Genomic DNA, 24246 nt, shown 5'->3' with positions numbered 1-24246 from the left:
GTTCTACTTTTCCCTAATACACGGCAGAACACCAAAAAATAAGGTAAATAATTATAACGCATCTATCGAACAGCGTCCTGTAAGCATGGGATGATGCAATCAGTTTCTAGAAAAGGCCAGTAAATCCCAAGAAGGAGAAAACAGACAGGAAATGGCATCCTAGATTATAATTAGCATAAACAAACTTAAAATACCAAACATATCCAACAACATAATTTATCTAATCTGTAATTAATATGATGAAAACTTGAACACACGTTGGACTGATGGGGATGAAACCTGGGTCCGTCTTCGGGTTATGACGTCACACGTTTTGTAGTTTTGACAGTACTGTCACTACTAGTGACAAGCACCAAACAGTTGAGACCAAAAGTGATGTCCGGCCGAAGAAAATTGACATCTTCACCCTTTATTCAAATATTATATATTTTTTTGTTGTTGAAGATTTTGTAAGCATATTGAGTAGTTGTTTTATTTGTGGCAATGTAATGAAACGTAACAAATTGTACATTTCAATTGTGCATGTTTTTTTATATACATATAACGGACATATTGTTTGGCCCCACAGTCATACAAAGAAATGATGACATGCACATGCACATGCAAAAACAACAACACACACAGTGAGATCTATCTATCTATCTATCTATCTATCTATCTATCTATCTATCTATCTATCTATCTATCTATCTATCTATCTATCTATCTATCTATCTATCAAACAGGAGGTTTCACACGCTCAAACTTCCTTTACCTCTTAATTCATAAGGAAAGTAGAACTTCAATCATAATATAGGCTATGTCATGATTTATGTTCTCATAGCAATTGTAATGTCTGTGACGGTGAACTAAAACATTTTGTACATGTAGGCAGAAAATATTGACACAAACTCCAATATTTCCGTCCGACCGACAAATGATCGGGAAATGACGTCAGTGCAGACAATAATATGGCGTCTACGAACGCAGTGGAGGCTATAGACAAACAACATTTAGCAATTCAGGCCAAATAACACTGGTTTATTGTCACCTAAAGACGCCAATGGGCAGCATGTTTCCGTCGATAATGAGATTTCATATTTAATTTCTCTGGTCTTTGTCTAATAGCAGCACTCCATGTCCGAAGGACCTCGGGCTCCCTGGTCGAAGCGGGGTTGCGTGGAGTCGCATCGCCGAGGTAAAACCCTGCTGGAATTGTTTCATTTTACACACGCGACGTTGTCCTGCTTAATAACCTGCTCGTTTTATCTGACCGTAGCCGAAAACATCAGAATTGTTTAATATGTCGTGGGCTGACATTCGTTGGGACGTGTCAGCGGTAATTACTGGCTGTGCCTCTGATATTGACCCAGTGAGCTCCCTAGATAGACAGCATGTTTGGGAATCATATGCATGTAAAGCGACTCAGTGACTATAAATGCTCCCTAGATAGACAAATCATTAGGTTTCAAGACACCATTAGTGTCTGTAAACAGTCGTTTTCAGATACTTTTTTATTTTTTAGAATTAAAAAACCCTGAAATCAAAACATGTCATGCAGAATTCACAATACATGCTTTTTTGTGAATCAGCCAAGCGTTGTTTTTGAATCTCGTTTACTGAGGATCTGAACACGAGGTTATTGAAGTTGAAAAGAATATAAAACCACGTTGAGTGTAATGTAAGGTTGAACACTGGTAAAGCAGGCCCTTTTGTCATTAAGATAAGGTGACTGTAAACATTCATTACATTTTCCCCTAAACACAGAGAAGTTTACCACAGCGACAGTCAAAACAAGGTAAACTAATAAAAAACAAAATGTATTTATAAATTAAAACTGTATAAATCAGGGGTCTCCAACCTTTTTTCATTTGAGAGCTTCTTTTTACAATCGAAAGTTGCCGATAGCTACTCATGTTATCATAATTGTATCATAATTCTTATTAACAACTATCTAAACTGTTTTACACCTGTAAGACCAATGTCAGAGAAAAGAACAGAATCAGAGAATACAGTTCTTTATGGGAAATAGTACTTTGTATATTATACTGTGATTATACGTGTTAGAGACCCCTGGTATTGTATAAATGTATAGGCCTAAATTAAAACCCAGAGGCATCCTGGTGGTTACTGGAAAATGGATTGATTGTTTTATCATATGACACACAGATGTCACATTGGAGTTTGATACACTACCTTTCGGCTGTATTTGATTTAAAAAAAAAAATTTACAGTAAAAACTAATATTGTGAAATATTATAAATGTTTTCTGTTTTAGTATATCTTAAAATGTAATTCATTCCTATGGTGACAGCTGAATTTTCAGCATCATTACTCCAGACTTCAGTGTCACATGATCCTTCAGAAATCATTCTAATATGCTGATTTGGTGCTGAAGTAAAATCTCTTATTAATATCTGTAGAGATGTACCGATGTATCGGCCGCCGATATTTATCGGACGATTTTTGATCAGTTTAAAACCATCGGCTCTAGCATGGAAAAGGCTGATAACAAACTGATGGTTTATTAATAAACTGCATGAAAGCACTGAGTTGTATACTGTCTGTTGCATAATCCAACGTTTTTCTCTTGGTAAAATAATTAAATACTTGCTAAAACAAAATGAAATCTGTACAAAATACAGCAGGGCTCAACAATAAGGACTGTTCGGGGCCAACGTGAACGACGCTTGACGAAACTGTCACTGTCCCGATCAGGCCAGTGCTGCATCTTCACAAAAGTTTGTTCTTTGCACGTGTTTTAAACCTTGCGAATTTAAATATTCAAGTGCAAGAAGATACCAAGGAGAACTCAATTCTACCAAAGTCCCTTTAAGGCAAGTCATTTCACTCGGCGGCCATCTTTGAAACTCCTCTTGGGCAGCTATTTCCGTCATGCAAGTGCAGCCCCTATCTATTTGAATGGGATAATTCTCCAAAACTGTTCACTAAGCTTACGATTCAATTTCATATTTGAAATCACCAATGAAATCTAACAACAATTGTCTCATGAATGTGGTCTCTTATGTTAAAATAACTTCTTACGTTTTTTTCAGGCTGGACCAGCCAATGCGCTTAAGCTTGTGTCTCAGAACACTGACTGTTTCTATAGCAACTGGAGCTTCTTATGGCAGCTGCAGTGACACGATGACTTTATCATTCAGTGAATAGGCTATTTATTTAGAAGGCGGGATTTATAAAAAAAAAAATCCATTCATAGTAATATGAATGCACTGTCTTTCTATATATAAAGTCTTTGATTCTACTCACTGTGTGAAGTTTTGTGCGCGCAAATCCAAAGCACACGCCCGGAAAGCAGTGTTTTATACTGAATTGAGTTCTTTCACTTTTTCTAATTTACACAAAATTAAATCAAAATGGCCATTTTAATGAGCATCCTTGTAAACATTTGTCAGTTGTGTCTTAAATGAATGTTGAGAAATAAACTGCTGCTGCGCTGCTGTCTGTTTTAATATTAATCAAACAACAAAAGACAAAAAACACTACTCTTGACTAAATAACTTTAATAAGGATTAATGTATGTTTAATTTATACAAGTAAGAATATATTTTACATTTGATTTACTTTATTTTTGTTCCCGTAAACTACTGTTAGACCTAACTGAAAAGTAGTTGATTTCTTATGCATCTTTTGTTCTGTTGTATTTATGCTGGTCTGTTGAATTTTAAACGGATCCAATCCATGTTCAATAGAAATGATTTGATGATGCAGCAATAAACTATGCTTTTTTGAACTTTGCTCATTTAAAACATGATCGAAACACTAATCTATTTTAATGACAAATGTTCAAATAAGAGAGCAAGCGACAAATATCGGTATCGCAATCAGCCAATAGTTGTTGGTTAAAATCGATATTGGTCGAAAAAATCTAAATTCCTATCGGTGCTTCCCTGATTAATTATCAGTTTTGAAAACTGTTGATTTTTGTGGAAACGTGATAAATATTTTTCACAATTCTTTGATTAGAAATGATTTATTTTAAATATAACTTTTTTTGTCACATTATAAATGTCTTTACTAGCAATTTTGATCTTTATTGTGTCCTTTATGAATAAAAGTGTTAATTTATATTATAATAATATAATTAAAATAATCGTATTTAGCTCAAACTTTTGAACGGTAGTGAATTTAAAATCATATTTTAACAAATTCTGGGAAATTCCAAATTTTGTGGCCAAATGGATGCAGTTAGTTTTGAATAGGACATTCATTTTCTTTCGTCTGATATGTCGATTGACTGCATGTGAATGGAACTTATACTGTCTAATACAACAGTCCCTCACATTACATATAGGCACTTACTCAACCGTAAAAAATAATAATCAGATGTTGCTCAGTGTCTAATGAACATTTGGTAATAATTACTAATTAACAATGGTTAAATTAAAGCAATAAGCCATATCAAGTCATAGTTTACACATAATGAATTTAGGACAGCTAAGGGGCTGTTTATTGTTGTCTATTTTCCATCATCTGGATGTCATCTCTTTTTAGAGCAGGGCAAGTACAAGCAGAGGAAATGTGAACGTCCCTTCATCGCTGTGAAGCCGACCGTTGGCCAGGAGGCCTCTAAAAGGTAAGTCACAGAGTCATCATCCTCTGCTTTTCTCCAAGCCACCTTACGAGTTAAGGATATAGTGTCTTTAAGTGTTTCTCACCTCATTTTTATATTCCAAATAATGGTTAAACTATACAAGGCTTCTGTTTAGCACAATTATGGTCCATTTTCAATGTGCAAGCAGGGATATTTTGTCAAAAGTATTCTGTCATCTTCTACTTTCATTTATGCCTCAAGTAATTGTCTCCTGTTTGCACACAGTGGGACATTGAGTTGTTGGTGCATCTTTAGCATTTCAGTCTGTTGGTGATTTTCTCGTAATTTTAATGATTGGGGCTTGTTCGGTTTGTCATTTAGGTGAATATCTTCAGAATTTAATTTCCTACGGACACAGAGGTACTATCCTCTGATTGGCTCGGACACCCCCCTGTGACATGCCCGTGGCCAATCAGAGGTGAGTGTGCTGTGTGTGTATGTGTGCAGTAGAGGGGGAGTGTGTGGGGGAGCTTTGAGAGAGTTTGGCTGTCAGCAGCAGAAACTGAAGTGCTGAGGTGTGAAAGTTCTTGAAGTCCTTCCAGAGGCTTTATTAAAGTCTGGCATGTTTTTATACCATCTATTATTCACTAAACTACAATTAGTTCTGATGATTTGGCTGATGAAGAACTTGAGGAAGTGCTGTTTAGTTCAACAAGCACTTAATTAAAGATTTGCCTAATTTTATCTTGTATTAAATGGATAGTTCACTCAAAGATTTAAGCAGCTGCTCAAAAGTTTAGGGTCGGTAAGATTTAAAAAATGAAAATATTTTGAACAGTCTCTTATGCTCACCTGCATTTATTTGATTAAAATTACTATAAAAACAGTTATTTAAAATAACTGTTTTCTATTTTATTGTATTTAAAAAAATATTCCTGTAATGACAAAGCTGTATTTTCAGCATCATTACTCCAGTCTTCAGTGTCCCATGATCCTTCAGAAATCATTTTAATATGCTGATTTGATGCTCAAGAAACATTTCATATTAGTATCAATGTTAAAAACAGTCGTGCTGCTTAAAATGTTTGTGGAAACTGACACATTTTTTCAGCATCCTTTGATAAAAGTACAAAAGAACAGAATTCACTTTAAATAGAAATCTTTTGTCAATGTTATAAATGTCATTGCTGTCTATTTTGATCAATTTAATGTGTGCTTGCTGAATAAAACTGTTCATTTCTTTTTCTTTTTATATGTTATTGACCCCAAAATGCAGTCATTCCAAACCTTTGACTTTTTTTCTTCTGTTTTTGTCTATGCAAAGAAATGTGGTCCAAAGCAACAAAATATCTTCTTTTGTGTTCCACGGGGTCAGTAATTGATAACAGAACATTTATTTTGGGTGAACTATCCTTTTTTCAGGCCTTTACCATTGTGTTGATTGGTATTGAACTCTGAGACGAGACTTGTGTCTATAAAATACTTGAGAGAAAATCGTAAATGTCTGTCTCTTCATCACAGTTATGGTCCTCCCAACCTTGCAGAGACGACCTGCTAAATTGGGACATATCGACTTGCCTTGACGTGTCATTTATAAGCTTGTTTGTGTCTCTGCAGGTGCCTAATGGCGGGGGATGTGGAGGTGTACCTCTCCCAAGTGCATGATGGCAGCGTGTCGTCGGGCTTCCGAGCCTTGTATGAGGAGCGACTGCTGCTCGATGTCACTCTTCTCATCGAGGAGCACCACTTCCAGGCGCACAAGGCTCTGTTAGCGACGCAAAGCGACTATTTCCGGGTCATGTTCACGGCCGATATGCGGGAACGTGACCAGGATAAGATTCACATGAAGGGGTTGACGGCAGCCGGGTTTGGTCACGTCCTTCGCTTCATGTATTATGGTTCATTAGAGTTAAGCATGATCACGGTGCAAGAGATCCTGCAGGCTGCCATGTACGTGCAACTCACAGAGGCTGTAGAGTTCTGCTGCTCCTTCTTACTGGCCAAGATCTGCTTAGAGAATTGTGCTGAGGTCATGCGCTTGCTGGAAGACTTCAGCGTCGGCGTGGAAGGCGTGCAGGAGCAGCTTGATGCGTTTCTGCTGGAGAACTTTGTGCCCCTGATGGCGCGACCGGACTTCCTGTCCTATTTGAGCTTGGAGAAGTTGATGGCTTATCTGGATAGTGACCAGCTGAGTCGATTTCCAGAAATTGAGCTGTATGAGGCGGTGCAGGCTTGGCTGAGACATGACCGGCGACGATGGAGACATACGGATGCGGTGGTGCAGAACCTGCGCTTTTGCCTCATGACTCCTGCCAATATCTTTGAGAAGGTAACAATGCTTCCTTGTTTATTATGTGTTTAGGGGTCAGTGACAAGTAAGAAAAAGGAAAAAATCATTTGAAAATCGAATTCATGAATCTCATTGGAGAGTTGTACCACATGACACTTTACAACCTAAATTTACTTGTTAATATCTTTGAGAAGGTAACAATGCTTCCTTGTTTATTATGTGTTTAGGGGTCAGTGACAACTAAGAAAAAGGAAAAAATCATTTGAAAATCTAATTCATGAATATCATCACGTTTTTGGAGAGTTGTACCACATGACACTTTACAACCTAAATTTACTTGTCGTTAATTATGCAGTTTTTTAAGAAACATTTCATGAAGATCTACAGAGGTCCTCTCTGTGATATAATTTCCTGTTTTGTTTAATTCTGTATGACTTTTTGTTTGATGAACAGTACTTTTTTAAATTGTAATGCACAGTAAGCTTAAATGCAGAATACTTTTTTATATTTTTACATTTCCTTTACAAAAATGGAATTAAATTGCATTAAAAACATGATGCAAATCATTGTACATTACCGTTCACAAGCTTGGGGTCAGTACAATATATATATTTCTATTCATCAAAGAATCCTGAAATAAAAGTATTACGGTTTCCACAAACATTTTAATCAGAACAACCTTAATTATAAGAATAAGAAATGTTTTTTGAACTCCCAAATCTGCATATTAGAATGATTTCTGAAGGATCATGTGACACTGAAGACTGGAGTAATGATGCTGAAAATTCAGCTTTGCATCACAGGAATAAATTACATTTTAAAATCTATTCAAATAGAAAACAATTATTTTAGTTTATATTAATATTTCACAATATTACTGTTTTAATTGTATTTTTGATTGCATAAATTCAGCTTTAGTAAGCAAAAGAGCTTTCAAAAACATTTTTAAAAATCTTAACGACCCCAAACTTTTGAACGATAGTAGGGATGAACCGATATGAAAATATTGGCCAATACCGATAACTGATAATTTTTTTAATTTGAAAGCCGATAACTGATGTCATTGACACTTATGTGTTTTTTTTTATCCTTGCATAGGTGAAGACATCAGAGTTCTACCGTTATTCCCGCCAACTGAGACTAGAAGTAGACCAGGCGCTCAGCTACTTCCATCAGGTGAACGAACAACCGCTGGCAGAAACCAAGTCCAACCGCATCAGATCCGTGAGACCCCAGACTGCTGTATTCCGTGGAATGATCGGCCACAGCATGGTCAATAGTAAGATCCTTCTCCTGCACCGGCCCAAAGTGTGGTGGGAACTAGAAGGCCCCCAGGTACCGCTCCGTCCCGATTGCCTGGCCATCGTCAACAACTTCGCTTTCCTGTTGGGTGGTGAAGAGTTAGGCCCGGACGGAGAGTTCCACGCTTCTTCTAAGGTCTACCGCTACGATCCCAGACAGAACTCCTGGCTACGCATGGCCGACATGTCCGTTCCCAGATCAGAGTTTGCCGTCGGCGTCATCGGGAAGTATATTTATGCCGTTGCAGGTCGCACTCGCGACGAGACGTTTTATTCTACGGAACGTTATGACATTGTTGAGGACAAGTGGGAGTTTGTAGATCCTTACCCTGTAAACAAGTACGGCCACGAAGGCACTGTGCTCAACGGGAAGCTGTATATCACTGGCGGCATCACCTCCTCTTCCACCTCAAAACAAGTGTGCGTCTTTGACCCGGGACGGGAAGGATCGTCCGATCATCGTACGCGGCGCACACCAATCCTCACCAACTGCTGGGAGAACAAGTCAAAAATGAACTACGCTCGTTGCTTCCATAAGATGATCTCCCACAATGGGAAGCTGTACGTCTTCGGCGGGGTGTGTGTGATACTGCGTGCCTCTTTCGAATCCCAGGGCTGCCCGTCGACAGAAGTTTATGACCCAGACACCGACGAGTGGACTATTTTGGCTTCAATGCCTATAGGACGCAGTGGGCATGGAGTGGCAGTGTTGGACAAACAGATCATGGTGCTCGGGGGACTTTGCTACAACGGTCATTACAGCGACTCTATCCTCACATTTGACCCTGAGGAGAACAAATGGAAAGAGGACGAGTATCCTAGGATGCCTTGCAAACTGGACGGACTGCAAGTGTGTAGTTTGCACTTCCCAGAATACGTTCTGGAACATGTGAGACGCTGCAGCTGAGTCTTTGTACTTTCAAGACAGTTTAGGAGACAAACGTTTACAGGTGTGACAAGTAATACTAATACTGTTGAAGCTTTTAAACTGTAGGCCAGTGCTTATTTAAGAAGAAAAAAAAAATCCTTTTTAGGCTTTCATTGTAGAAAGGAAGGTTTGTTATTTGTACTAAGCATTGGCGTTCTCATAAAAATCGGATACAGATGACCTTTTTGCTCATACGTCTGACTCATTGCACTGTAATCATCCTGTAGAGCACATAATACTCTTCATGTTTCACCACATTGTCTTCTCTGTGACGTTCTTCTATATCCCTTCATTCAGTTCACAGGAAGTCATGTTTTATGTGTGCTTATTCCACGACAAGTAGTCTGGTACATCTAGGAGTGGTTAGAAAAATGCAAAGGATACTAAATGAAGTAGAGGAACTCATGAAGAAATTAAAAAACTTCCCAGTCCCCTTTTTTTCTTTCACATTTACTAAGAATTATCTAAGAATGCATTTGTGCTGATACTAGTGATGTTGTAGTGGATCTTGACGATAATGACTGTAATGATTGTAATCTTGACGATGACGTTGACAAGCATTGCACTCGAATAAGGGCATATATTACTGCTCTACAATAACACCGGTCCTCCACTGCTGACTGCACAGGGAGAAAAGGGGACACGAGAGATTAGGGGACGCGTAGTTCCTACTTCTCCGACCTTTATTAGTTGTGCTTATGCTTATTTTTAACTTATTTATTAAAACGGCAAAGCCTTGCCTTGATCCAATTCATGTAATGTAAGGAACTACTTTCTATGTGTGTGTGTGTGTGTGTGTGTCTCACATTTTGTTTCACCAGCAAAGGGCTAAAGCACATATGCATCTTGTGTTTAATGTCAAAAGAAACACTAATAGCAGTTCTAAGAGTTTAGGCATTCATTAGGTATTAATATCAGTTGCAGTAAAAGGGGTTATTCATCAATTACTCACCCTCAATGTCATTCCAAATCTGAATGACTAAATTATTATTATTGTTTTTAATGTCTGTTTTTGTTTTTCTGTGCTATGAAATTCAGTGGGACCCAAAACATGTTTTTGGACTGCATGGTCAAAAACATCATCTGTTGTGTTCTACAGAAAAGAAAGATTTGGAATGACATAAATGTGAGTAAATGATGACAAACTTTTTTTTTTTGGTGAACTATCCCTTTAAGCCAGATCTTGAAGGTGTTTGGCAATATCTCATTTACTATTATGGACCCTACATGTGATGCTGTGTTTCCTCAGAGTTCCTGGTTGGTTTGTACTTCCTCAAACACTAACTTTGACCTTTTGTCTCTGCCGTGTGACATTTGTCATCCAAAATTCATGTTATTTTCATGTACATATAGATGCCAAACTGTGGTCTGTAAGGGTCAAACTGTAATAATCAGACACAGCGGTAGATTATAACCTTGTCTTGTTATTTTTTTCAGTAGAATAACAGACAATTATTCCACTATAATAATAATAATAATCCATAGCCCTGTATCTTGTTCTTGAGACGAGTATAATCAGATTGCTAACTTGTTTACCAAAATCTGGTGGTTCACTGGTATTTGAAGACTTTGTAATTAATTTCCAGAAATAAATGTTCAAACTGTTCAGCTCTCTGGGTTTTCTAATTGAATACAATCACCTGCTGTGCTGATAATGTGTATTTAAGACGCTGTCTTCTCTAGATATCAGCATCTTATCCTGTGGGTTTATCACTGTAAGAGGATCCATCAGCAGGGTGTGTGCTGCAATCCTAAGCCGGTTCTTCAGCTCGTGTGTCGCCATGTCTAACAGAACTGTGCGCTATATTGAGAAAAATGCATCCCCACAGCTCAAAAAGCATGGTGCTAGCAATGCCATGGTCATGGGTTCGATTCCCATGGAATACATGAACTGATAAAAATGTATACCCTCAATTCAATGTAAGTCGCTTTGGATAGTTAAAAGAAACTTTATGCATTTGGCAGACAGGGGTATTTTTGATCATGTGGCCAGATGTCTGTTGGTACTTTTTAAGTAGGCCTACTCTTTAAAGATAAATTAGGACCATAGTGCTTTGCAGCGATTGGATTAATATTGAAGCTTTTTTGGTTTGTAGAATAAAGACGCATGTTAAATATTCTTCTTTCCAACAATAAACAACAATTCTCCACACTTAGAATAATTTTAATCCAGAATATTAATTTAGCCAGAATTAAAGAAATTTTTAAAATAAATAATAGTGTTTTGTCCTCAAGAGTTTGTTTTTTTTGGCCTATTTTTCATTGCAATACGTTTCGCCTCAGAGTAAAAAAAGGTACTTGCAACATTACTTCTCATAATTGCAACTTAAGCTCACAATTGTGACTATATATCTAACATTGTAATTTCATATCTCACAATTGCAGCGTAATGTCTTGTAATTGTGACTTGCCATTTTACTATTTCGTTTTTTTGTTGTTGGTGGAAACGGTCCATAAAAGTCATACAAAGTCAGCTCAACTGAACTGAATTCTGGGATCTTGTTGGATTTTTCCAGAATGTTAATGTTCTGGTTTGAGACCTATCGTTTTTTCACTGATCATATATTCGATGGTGAATTGATCTGAAACATTGCAATTTTATTTTTACTATGATGCATTCATAAGTGTACTACACTTTTACTCAATACAATGGCAGTCCTAAAGGATAACCGAAATGTAAAAGCCGTAAGCTTTTTAACTCATGTTTCTAAATTAATTTGACAATTTGCGTTGGTTGTGTCAGGATATTACACATCAATGAGATACAAGTTATGTGTCGTCTCTTTTGGCTATTACAGACACGATAAATATGATTTATTTGGTGATTAACTATGTTACACAAAAAAAAGGTCGCCGAATTTAGAATAGATCCCGAAAGCAAAATAGCGATCGGTTTCAGTTTAGGAAAAAAAGCCTGGGTTGTGCCAATCGCGCTCGTGGCGCCGTGGCTTAGTTGGTTAAAGCGCCTGTCTAGTAAACAGGAGATCCTGGGTTCGAATCCCAGCGGTGCCTTTTGAGTGCACTTCTTTCACACGTAAGGGATATAGCCTAAAGCCTTTACTATTACACTGCACTAATATTATTTATTATTTATTAGTACTCTATTCAATATTTCTCAGGATATTGTAACTTCTATTTAGGCACTTGCTTCCATAACATACCTGTATTCATCACAGGCCTTTTATTGACTTGTGTGCAAAATTCAAAGGGTCAAACAATTATTAAACACAAACCAATTCATAAATAAGCAATAATGGTAACATAAAAAATATTATACCACTGTTTTAAATACAATTTAATCAGTCAATTCATAGCTTCAATACGGTATTATTAAATCACTGTATTATATTAAATATAATATTATAATATAATTATTATAAAGTTATCTACCTTTAACGTGTCGTTTACCCTTACCAAATGAATCTGAATGTATGGTAAACTTCACAAAAAACGGTTACAGTACGCCCTCTGGTGGCACACTAACAATAGAGACGTTGTTTCATTTATAGTTATGAATGCAACTGAGATAATACACCAAATATTTGAACTTTAGAAATTAATTTGTTATACCACAGGGCAATTGAAGTGAGATAAATAGTCTTATTTCTTATTTATTTCTAAATAAATAAAGAAAAGCAGACAGCATCTAAACACATGCTCTACATGCTTATGATGCAAAGGCTTAGATATTATGAATATAATAACAAATCAACTTCAACACAAAAGAGAAAAATCAATTATAATTGCTATGATTGATTCCACTGGGAAGAATGCACAGTCATCAGAGGAAATAAAACTTAAAATAAATTTTCAATCACTTTATTGTAATTTATATTCTTCAAAAATAACCCAGATTTAACAGATATCCAGTTATTTTTAGATAAAAGAAATCTTCCAAACTTAACAAAAGAACAAGCCAACAATTTAGAGTCACCTTTAACTTTATCGGAACTACGCAATGCATTAATAAAAATACCAAATTATAAAACAGCAGGGCCACATGGGTTTCCTATTTTTTTTTTTAGAATATCATGTTTTTTTATTTTTAGAATGGTTACAGAAATAAAAGCCAAAGGTAAGATCTTGCCTCACTTGAATACTGCTTTAATAAGACTGTACCGGATAAAGATCCAAGTTTGCCAGCAATCGGCTACTATATTTAATAAACACAGACATTAAAATGATCTCTAAAGCTGTTGCATCCCAGTTGGATACAATCATTTCCATAATTATCCATAATGATCAATCTGGATTCATCAAAGTCCGCCACTCCTCAAGTAATTTAAGAAGGCTTTTCAACCTTATCAATATATCACAACGCAATCAAATACAGGCAATGATAGTTTCCTCAGATTTCTGATTATACTGTAAATTGGGCAAAATCAACAATACTTTCGGCAGTAGCCCAGGTCCCATACTTATTAATTTCTAGGGGGGACATTAAAAACCTGAGTGTATTAATTTCTCCACAACTTTCAGAAATGGTTCAGTTAAGTTTTACCCCAATATTACATAAAATGAGGAATGATTTAAAAAGCTGTAAACCTTGCTCTCTCTCTAGGGTGGATAGCAACTGTCAAAATTAAAATCCTGCCTCAAATTAATTCTTTATTTTCAATGATCCCATTTAAACCTACGTCTAAGTGGTTTTAATCATTAAAATGTGATTTTTATTGGAAAAATACAAAAGCTAGAATCACTCTGTCCACTTTGCAAAAATAGGTTACATGTGGACCTAGATGCTCCAAATGTTCTGATTTATTACATGGCAAATCAGTTACAATTTCATTCTAACTCAGATTATACATGGATTGATTTGGAACAAAACGATTAATACCTTTTATAGGAACCTCTATCAAAAACCAACAAACAAAAACAACAATTGTTTCAAAAATAGCTTAAGCTTTTTTTTTTTAGAGGATCCTACTTTTGCGAAAACCCAGTTCAGATGTATGTATCAGCCTTGCTTTATGTTTTATTATTTTGCATGTTTATAATATAACATGCTGGAAATGTGATAAAAAAAAATCTTTAATTTGACTATCATGTCAATATCCAGGCATGTTCAGGATTACGATACACAGAAGGTGGAATAGGGAGGCTCTAAATATAGGGCTATATGTCCTCAGTGCACGAATCGATACGCAACAAATAGGCATATATAACACTTTAAAACATACCCATCCATTTACTTTCAACTGACATAATTTTGCTAACTCATGATGAACATAGTAAGACGCGAGCGCCTTATATGAAATAGTGGGCGTTGCTTAAAGGGACAAACACTGCAGTCTTGTGTTCATCGATATAAGAATCAGATTTGAACCTTTCAAATAAATTCGAGGTTTCTCGGTTCAGCGGTGCGGTAAGTGCATTTCAAAATGTAAAGCAAAAACCAATGTTGAATGCGGCCTGTGGTGTTGTCTATATCTGCATTAAGTGCAACTTTACCGAATGTTTGTTGTAAGTCATATGTACAGTGTACATGCTTTGAAAACTTTGAAAGGAGTCACAAAGTTTAATCACGTGATTCATTCACGTCGTTCTTTTGCGGCGGATTTCAGTTGTTCCAAAACTATTTGTACCTTTTTATAACGTAACATTTGTGGCCAAATTGTTTTGAAGAGTCTAGAAAGATGTGTTGATTTATTTTGCACGGAGTTGTCGACTTAAAAATGAAGTGCAAACTGTTTTGATTTCGTGTTGTTTACACAGCAAACGCTGAGCATATTTCCCGTTGGGCCTTTTTTTGGGAACCAAATAATAACGCTCTAGAAATGTTCTCTGGCCTGGGGTTTGGAACCAAAAACTAAACTAGCCAGAACGATGCAGTTTTTTTGCGACAACCTAAAGAGAACCTGAACAGAACGTTCTGTAGTGGTTATTTTTTTTAGGATATATTTTATAACCAAACACTAAAGGTTCTGGGAACCAAACATGGTGGTTAGCTGGGTAATTACAGTTTGCTCATCTGTAGGAATCTATCTTTGTCACAGTTCCACAAAAGGAAGCAAATAAACATGAAATAATACAATACAGACCATATTTGAGATATAATATCTAAAGGGTATATTATTAATGTAGCCTAGCCTGTAGATTGCTCCATCTCATATAAATCACGATCACAGGAAAGTAAACATAATGCACAATTGTTTATCACTTAATGGATCACAGTATAAAGAAAAAAAAAAGTTACATTAAGTTAAATCAAGTAAATGTGAAGATATTCTGTGTTTATCATTTCTTTTTTCCTCACAATTGCCTTTTAGATTTAAAATATTACTGTATTGTTTGAAACAGAATAACCCACACACTGTCACAAACAGTTTGTTTCGAGGAAGGAAATGCATTGCTGGGAAATGTGGGATTTAAGAGGTTCATACCCTGTTTTTCTTTTATGAACAGATGGCAAATGAAGCAAAGCCCTGTCCATGTGATATCGGGGATACGATTGAATATGGAGGTCTTGGAGAGGAAGTTCAAATCGAGCACATTAAAGCTTATGTGGTGAAGCCTCAAGCATCAGAAAAGGCCATTATTGTAATTCAAGATATTTATGGATGGCAGCTTCCAAACACCAGATACATGGCTGACATGCTCTCAGCCAATGGATACACGTAAATGTTTTCTAATGTTATAAAAATTAAAATTGCTCAGATATCCCTGTTCTTACTTGATTATTTTGCATTTGCAGTGCTATATGTCCAGATTTATTTGTTGGAAAAGAGGCGTGGAGCCCATCTCACGACTGGTCAACTTTTCAGCAGTGGCTCGAAGACAAAAAACCTACAGACATCAAAAAGTACAAGTTCAATTATCGAAATGCTCTTATCTGATGCACTTGACCATGCCTTCAAAGGAAAGACTAAACAATCTTGTTGTTTTCCCAGGGAAGTGGATGTTGTATTGAGGTACCTGAAGGAGCAGTGTGGTGCAAAGCATATCGGTGTTGTGGGTTTCTGTTGGGGTGGTGTTGCGACACACTACATTGCTCTTCAGTACCAAGAAATTAAAGCTGGCGTCTCAGTCTATGGTAATGTATTTGTTGCATCTATATGAACAGTCAAGGATACAGAAAAAGTATGTCAATATGCTGTCTGCAATACTAGCAACTGAATATACATTCATTTAACCCAGGTATCGTTAGAGAGCGGGAAGACAGGTTTGACCTCAAGAGTCCGACCCTCTTCATATTTGCAGAAAATGATGCAGTCATACCTCTTGATCAGGTGAGCTGAGGACATTTTAATTATATATAAATATATATATGGGACACATTTCTTTTAAGACTATAAAAAAATGTTTTCAACATTGACAATAATAAGAAATCTGTTACATCATAGTTCTGATTTATTGCTGCCTCAATAAGGATGTGAGATGGAAAATGAGCTTTATTAGATTTGCACCAAACACATTTCAGGCCAAACAGCTCAATTTAAGTATAATCAGATTACAATTCTCTTTAAAATTCTCTTTGAGTATTCAGTCTAATACAGATTTATTTGCATTTTATCTCTTAAGAATGAGAAACAATAAATGGGGATAAATGTATTATGAAGTCACTGGATTAATAAATGAACCTATTTCAGGGCCATAAACTTTGGCCAAACAATAATTTAATGATGTTTATTGTTCTCTAACTTTTAACCAAGGTGACCACACTAGAGACAAGACTGAAGGAAAAGTGCACTGCTGACTTCCAAGTGAAAATCTTCCCTAATCAGACACATGGGTTTGTCCATCGCAAGAGAGAAGACATTAACCCAGATGATAAACCCTACATCGAGGAAGCCAGGAAAGATATGATCAACTGGTTGAAGAAGTACATGTAAACTGCAACAGGTTAAACATTTTCTAATGATAAAAAGCAATAAATCTGATGACATTAATTTGAAAGCTTTTGCAGTTCTGCATGTATATTTTTAATATGGCACTTTTTTTTCTACCAAGATTCAAAAATCTAATGTCAATGACAACCAAGAAACAAATCTGAAAACAAAAGTTTAATGATCACTTCGGTACTACATTGAACTGCATTAAATGATAAATAACAGTACAGGTTCGACATTCCTTTAGAAGTGCTTGGGACCGTAGCGCGTCGCTCAGTCTTCAGGCTCGCCGGGGCCCCTGACATCATCAATCTTCAGAATCATCTTGACTACTTGAGTGGCCAGAGAAATCTGTTGTTTCTTTCCAATGAGGGTCTCGATCACATGCTGTTTCTTCATGTCTGTAAAGATTTAAGTCAAATTTAAGGCCGAATATATTTTATGTATCAGATTAAGACTGAACCAATTACATAATGGGGTCAGTAAGATTTTTTTAAATGAAATGAATACTTTAATTCAGCAAAGATGCATTAAATTGATCAAAAGTGACAGCAAAGATTTTTTGAGTAAATTCTTAATGCTCTTTTAAACTTTCTAATCAATAAATCCTGGGAAAAATGTATCACATTTTGCATCATGTATTTCCACAAAAATAAGAGGCACAACTGTTTTCAATATTGATAAGAAATGTTTCTTGATCATCAAATCAGCATATTAGAATTATTCTGAAGGATCATGTGACACTGAAAACTGGATAGAAAACTTGTTTTAAATTGTATTATTTTACAATATTACCATTTCTATTGTATTCTTTAATCAAAAACATTACATTAATCATTTCTAAATGGCTTTCTTTTTTTACTTTTACACAAGCACTACTAATAATATAATTATTTACTTAGTTTTTCTAACATTTGCCTATTCTGTTGATGAGTATTGTAAAGAATTATATTTTAAGAAGTATATTAAAGAAGTTCATACCATTTGTTGATAAATGTAGGCAGTCAATTCCAAGTGCAGAGTTGATTTCCTTGACTTGTCGAGCTCTGACCTCTGTCATCGTCTGAATAGGGTTCAAACCACTGTTCTCGGCGAGTGCCATAGGGATGACCTCAAGAGCGTCAGCGAACGCTCTCATAGCGTACTGTTCCAGAGAGGGGCACTGGAATCCAAGCAGAGCATTTTAGAAATATGCTCTCAGAAAACCTCAGAATGTAGAGTACAGATAACGGCAAAAATACCTTATCAGCTGCCAGGTTGACCGCAAGAGCGCAGGCGATCTCTGAGGCACCTCCACCGTACACGATGCGGTTATCCTTCACAAGGTTACGGATGACGCACAGAGCATCATGAAGAGCTCTCTTGGCCTCTTCGATAATCTAAATGATTCAGATGAATAGGCGAGGGAGATTGCAAATTTGTAACCAGGATACGAAACTAATTTAATATCTTGAGGAGGCAAAAGCCCAATTTAGCACTTAAAACTCTTTACCATTTTGTTCCCTCCACGGATGAAGATCGTCACGGCTCTGGAGTTCTTGCACTCCTCAATAACCAGCATTTTGTCTTTAGTGGTCCCAAAGCATATTTCCTTCACCAACCCAGCAGCGCCCAACTTCTCTGGGGTCAGCTCGCTGAATCGGGGTACGATACGTCCTCCAGTAGCAATGGCGATGAGCTGGAAATGTTTGTATAAAGTCTCATAGTTTGTTCATACTCTCAACAGACATTAGTAACCCATCAGTGATAAAGCTGAAACCATGTAGTGAGATATCCGAGCGTTCAAAATCTGGGGTCAGGAAGTTTTTCTTTGAAAGGTATACTTTTAATACCTAATACTGTACTTTTATTAAGCAAAAGTGACTAAGACATTTATAATGTTACAAAAGATTTGTTTTAAAGAAATGCTGCTGTCTTGAACTTTATACTTAATGAAAAATAATTTAGAAAAAAAAATCAATGTCAACAAAAATATTAAAGTTACTGCGAACTGGAAGTTGTGATCGACTTTACTTCAGTAATCTGACATTTTCAGAGTGAAATGGAATATTGAATGAGAAAAGAGGGCATGGCTCTTTTTCGGCTGGGAATTGATTGAATCTAAAATAGTATGCGTTCCATTCATCTTGCAATCATTGGATCTGGTTCATCAGAGAAGGAAAGCCATTCCAGAGGGGAAGTACAATTTCAGATTTTTATTAAAGACGAGAAATAGTTTTTTTTTGGACTAACTTGCACAGATTAATTGTTTACCACAAGAATAGTAATGCGTGCCTACAAAGTAAATAGGGTCAATTTTGATTTCGTGCTGACTTTAAGTAGCACAATTGTTTTACCATTGATATGAAATGTTACTGGAGAACCAAATCAGAATATAAGAATGATTTCTGAAGGATCATGTGACACTGAAGACTTGGTAATGATGCTGAAAATTCAGCTTTGCATCACAGGAATAAATGACATTTTAAAATGTGTTAAGTTATTTTGCATTGTTATATTTCACAATATTACTGTTACTGTTTAATGCATTTTAATGTTCAAACATACTGACCCCAAACTTTTAAACAGTAGTGTATTGCAGTGTAGTTTTTACAAACCTCAATCTCAGGTCCACCGACCCAGCGGACGGCAGGAAGCTCATTCTGCAGGAGCAAGTGATTGGCCTCGTCATCAAATCCCCACTGGCAAATGGCAAGATTAGCCCCAGTTTCCTTGACCTTTAGAAGACGTATTGGAAGAGGGAGAGAAAGAAGAAAAAAAAACCGAATGAAATTGTATGATTAATGATACATTTATCATTCAAATCAAACTGAGGATGCAATTAGGGATGCACCGATCCACATTTTTCACTTCCGATCCGATCCCGATACCTGAATTTGGATATCGGCCGATACCGATACTATTCCGATACCAGAGCTGTGTTTGCTTTAATATTATTATTATCATTATTGTTTATTTTATATGATGCTGAAATAAACTTTGAAATAAACAGGCAAGTATGATATGTACGTATGCATGCATGTATGTCCCAAAAAGCAACTTGAGGTAAGTATAAGTTCAGAAAAGGAAGTCAGAAAAACAGGAAATCCTGTTAACAGGAAAAATCCCATTCTGAAAACAAATAACGTTATGCAACTGTAAGGGTTTCAAATTGATTGTCATGTCAATATTTATTTCATTCCCAAAATGTCAAATTCTTGAGTCTTGAAATTTAAGAAAAGTGCAAGTGTAAACATCTTACACACACACACTATCTGAAGGGTGATCCTCGCTCCGATGCGGTAACTCGATGAATGCTCGATCAACATCATGCAAACAGACAAGCGGATTTTGCCTAATCTTACGCACGTACATTTTTCTCTGGACGCGTGAATGGATTCAAAATATTCAAGCGTCCAACTAGACGCGGTAGACGAGAATTTGACGCGCTATTCGCGTTTGATGTGAACGCACAGTAACGTGGTGCTTTTTTAAATGTTTGATTGCGTTCGTTGTGTTGAACGACACGAGGGAGCTTCAAAGAGCTCTGAATTACGGCTTTGCAAACATTGCATTTTGCTGTCTTGCTCTGCGTCTGCGGTGTTTTTCAGTGTGAAGTATTTCCACACAGCGGATGTTGTTGGCTAGCCGCAAACTGCGGAATGGATTTCCTGAGCGGGGGCGAGTCTCATAACAGTGTGTCTCATTGAGCCGCGCCTCCATTCAGGAAATCCATTCCGCAGTTTGCAGCCAGCTAGCAGACTAGCCGCCGGGAATCACTTTTGGAGTCATTTCAGCAGACAACGTTAAAGCGCAGACATGACTCATGGATATCGGATATCTCCGCAGGTTGGATCGGGAAAATCCGATACGTGAATTACGCTGGTATCGGTCCCGATACCGATACTGGATCGGCCCCCATCCCTAGATGCAATACATCCGGAATATTCAATTTGTAGCTCTAAATAACTCTATACTGAAGAGGGTGGTCATGCAGATTGAGAAAACATCATTATTTCTATTTTTTGCATTTGTTTTACAATTATGTTAAAAAGAAATAAAAAAAACCTTAAAAACAAAGAAACTGATAAAATGTCTTCAAGGCACTTCAATCTGTCAATGTAAAATAAAACTGCCATTACATTTTATTTTATAGCTTTAGAAAAATACACTGAAATACAAATAAATACATTAAATAATATACAATATTAAATACAAATATATTGAATTAAAAAAATATCTTTACTTTTTCTTAAGCAAGTACGCAAACAGAACAAGCAATATACAGACCTGTCGAATCATTTCTGCAAACTTTTCCTTCTCATAATTCTGCAGAGCTTTATAGTCCTCCACTGAGGTCACGTCAAGCTTATGCTTGGTTTTGGGCTTGGGCGGCTCAAACGGGCAGGTGAGGATGGCGATTTTTGTGTCTTTCAGTACCTGGAGGAATATATAAAACATACTTATTAATGAAGACCATATGCATATGCAAGCAGGAATGATTATTAACAGTGAACACAAACCTTGGGCATCTGAGGGTGACTGAACTCTTTGTCCACAACGACACCTTTGATGAGCTGAGTATCCTCTAGTTTACCACCGACCTTCCCTTCCACTTTGATGAGCTCAAAGTCGACATCCTTCCTCTCCATGTCTGCAACTGTCAGGATGGCATTGACAGCAATCTCTGCCATCTGTCTGTGGCACCGGTTGATCCTACGAACCAAAAAAAAGTGAATACATTGATAACCCCTTACAATATTCTCAGTAATAAACTGTTAATTAAAAAAAACTAGTAACAGACACACTCACACTTTGGACCCTAGCGTGGTCATTGCTGTCTGAATAAGAGGCTCTGTGTTGTTGGGATCCACTGGGAAACTATCCCCGATTTTGTCAAGCTCCTGGATGGCAATCTTTGCGGCCTGGTCATAACCATCTGCGATCCTGATGGGGTGAATACCTTTGTCTAACAGCTGCTCAGCCTGTTCCAGAAGAGCTCCTGCCAAGACTACAGGGGCAAACACACACATTAGACTATAAAGCTACACTGATGAAACAAGAAACATAATACAATATAGCACTCTTGAGATAAACTTCAACATATTACATTTAAAGATGTCTACTACTATAGATTTCATGCATGTCTAGCTACATAAGCTACATATAAAATTTTATATTATCTAAAAAATAAACATCATTCAAAAGTCTCTTATTCTCACCAAGGCTGCATTTATTTGATAAGTGCAGTATACATTACAATTGTAACAATACTATTTTCATATCTTTTAAGATGCAATTTATTTCTGTGATGGCAAAGCTGGATTGTCAGAAGCCATTGCTCCAGTGTCACATGATTATTCTAATATGCTGATTTGCTGCAGAAGAAACATTTCTTATCAACTGAAAACAGTTGTGCCGATCAATATTTTTGTGGGAACTGAATTTTTCTTCTTTTTTTCTTTTCTTTGATGAATATAAAGTTTTAAAGAACAGCATTTATTTGAAATGGAAATCTTTTGTCAATGTCTTGTATATAAATTGTATAAATGTCTTCGTCACTTCTGATCAATTTAATGCATCCTTGCAGAATAAAAGTATTAAAATCACAATGAAATCAAAATTGACCATCCTTATTTTATGAAAGATTGCAGTATATTTATCTGTGAACATTTATCTGTTTTTATTTTAATTTTATGAATGGCCCTGATTATCTTTTATCAAAATAACTTGCCCTCCCTCTTGCAGTGACATCTCTTCTCTTCTCTTTATTGATGCGTTTACTGGCATGGGGCAACCTGTCACTCACATGACATCACAGCAATAGCAAACCACAACCATCCAATTAATTCCTGATGGACAAAATCCCACCCAACATCTTTTATTTGTTCGAGAAGCCGTTTCACTCGGATATACGTCACAAATAGGGAAGAAAAGACTAGGGGTGTGCAGCAGAGCTGATATCTGTATCTGTTACAATGTCAAACTTATTTATTGTATATTTTATTCAAATAATTTTTTTGACATTTTAGATGAGCCCCATGTAATTTCTGACCAGATACAATTTACTGGTACGTCAATGCATTATTAAATAAACCAAAATATGTAATAAACAAACATGCAGTGGGAAATATGTGAAGATTGATCAATGGTGACAAGCATTAAAAAGCCAAATTCTGCAACCCATGTGCAGATAGCTCAGCTGGTTATTTTGTTTAGTCAGGGGAGGAAAAAAAAAAAAACGCAAACTCACCAACAACACCAGTGGTTCCATCTCCAATTTCATCATCTTGAGACTTGGAGAGTTCAACCATGAGCTTGGCAATCTGATGTTCGACATCCATCATGCTGAGAATCGTTGCACCATCATTGGTCACGGTCACCTCACCATCCCTATCCACCATCATCTTGTCAAGCCCTGTAAACAGTATTAATCCGCATTAAGAAAACAGCAAGGAACGGACCATAAAGACTAACTTGCATGCAGAACCAAGGACTTACCATTTGGCCCCAGTGATGTTTTCAGGGTGCCTGCAACTGCTTTTGCTGCCATGATGTGAGACTGAAATGGACGAATAATAATAGAATAAAATATATGCACATTACAGATTCAATCTGATACTGCATGATCTCATATTGTTCTGACAGACAGTAAGGTGCGTCACAAACAACAATAATCTTGATAGGATTCTTTTAAAGTAATAAGCACAATAAGCAGTTTGCATAAAAGTAAAGTCAGGGTGCATTTACAGCTTTCTCGTTGATAAAAACAATATTTCTTAAGGTCTCCCTGATTGCGCATCATGACTCGACGCAGTTAAGAGGAAGCACATGGACCATCCGCTGCTAGACATGAGGCACATTATGATCGCATAAGACAATAGAATACGCAATAAAGGAATTCATTCTCTCCATGTCAGACTAACGTTACAAAAGCACAGTGCAACCAATAAGTTTAAAACATGAAACGGTTTGTAGTTTTCTGGATTATAGATATGATTAAATGAACCGTCAAAAAAGCTTAGAGAGCCCGCTAGCCCGTTAGCTTTTATACCTTCAGGGCTTCCAGGCCAGTCAAGCGAGATTTCTTTTCCTGGTCCTTTATGATGAGGAAAGGCCTTCCATATTCATCGAACGCAAGGGTCCCCATGGCGGACATGTTTAATCTCCACCCTAGAGGAATGCACAGCTTTTTTAAATGATTTTATGTAAGGAAGTTTGATCCTCTAGCCGTGCACCTCGACGCGTGGATCTGCCGGCTAGTTCTGGAAGAATCTTGGGGCGGGACGGACCAAACCAAGTGGAGGGTGTCATATCATCAACGGCATTTTTGGGTAAATTATGTAAGCGTCATCGAGTCAGTAATTATATAAAATTTAAATCAC

At 36.7% G+C, this 24246-nt stretch overlaps 3 protein-coding genes across 5 annotated transcripts; 2 read left to right on the top strand and 1 right to left on the bottom strand.

Moving 5' to 3' along the window:
* The first annotated feature begins 923 nt into the window (after positions 1-923).
* On the top strand, positions 924-10661 carry klhl15 (kelch-like family member 15). 2 transcript variants are annotated; one of them, XM_082184570.1, is made up of 4 exons: positions 924-1177; positions 4495-4576; positions 6152-6863; positions 7923-10661. In XM_082184570.1, exons 1-4 carry the CDS (start codon positions 1117-1119, stop codon positions 9030-9032), a joined length of 1965 nt encoding a protein of 654 aa, XP_082040696.1. In that variant the 5' UTR covers positions 924-1116; the 3' UTR covers positions 9033-10661. The 2 variants fall into 2 exon arrangements, with proteins under 2 accessions (XP_082040696.1, XP_082040697.1); XM_082184571.1 differs by lacking the exon at positions 924-1177 and adding an exon at positions 4916-5012.
* A 3604-nt stretch (positions 10662-14265) lies between these two features.
* On the top strand, positions 14266-16949 carry cmbl (carboxymethylenebutenolidase homolog (Pseudomonas)). 2 transcript variants are annotated; one of them, XM_082183549.1, is made up of 6 exons: positions 14266-14418; positions 15459-15670; positions 15748-15855; positions 15944-16086; positions 16191-16282; positions 16706-16949. In XM_082183549.1, exons 2-6 carry the CDS (start codon positions 15459-15461, stop codon positions 16883-16885), a joined length of 735 nt encoding a protein of 244 aa, XP_082039675.1. In that variant the 5' UTR covers positions 14266-14418; the 3' UTR covers positions 16886-16949. The 2 variants fall into 2 exon arrangements, with proteins under 2 accessions (XP_082039675.1, XP_082039676.1); XM_082183550.1 differs by having other exon boundaries at positions 14267-14422.
* Positions 16950-17043: 94 nt separating this feature from the next.
* cct5 (chaperonin containing TCP1, subunit 5 (epsilon)) lies at positions 17044-24145 on the bottom strand. Its single transcript, XM_082183540.1, has 11 exons — positions 23916-24145; positions 23363-23423; positions 23115-23279; positions 21674-21872; positions 21385-21577; positions 21152-21301; positions 19480-19599; positions 18375-18560; positions 18124-18261; positions 17864-18044; positions 17044-17283 (listed from the first exon to the last, which is right to left on the bottom strand). The coding sequence occupies exons 1-11, from the start codon at positions 24018-24020 to the stop codon at positions 17156-17158; spliced, it is 1626 nt and encodes a 541-aa protein (XP_082039666.1). The 5' UTR covers positions 24021-24145; the 3' UTR covers positions 17044-17155.
* Between the last annotated feature and the right edge of the window lie 101 nt (positions 24146-24246).

The sequence above is a fragment of the Leuciscus leuciscus genome (assembly GCF_965113295.1).
Source record: "Leuciscus leuciscus genome assembly, chromosome: 11".
In the NCBI taxonomy this organism is placed as follows: domain Eukaryota; kingdom Metazoa; phylum Chordata; class Actinopteri; order Cypriniformes; family Leuciscidae; genus Leuciscus; species Leuciscus leuciscus.
The sequence above is the reverse complement of the archived record's forward strand: the minus strand, read 5'-3'. Positions and strand labels throughout refer to the sequence as shown.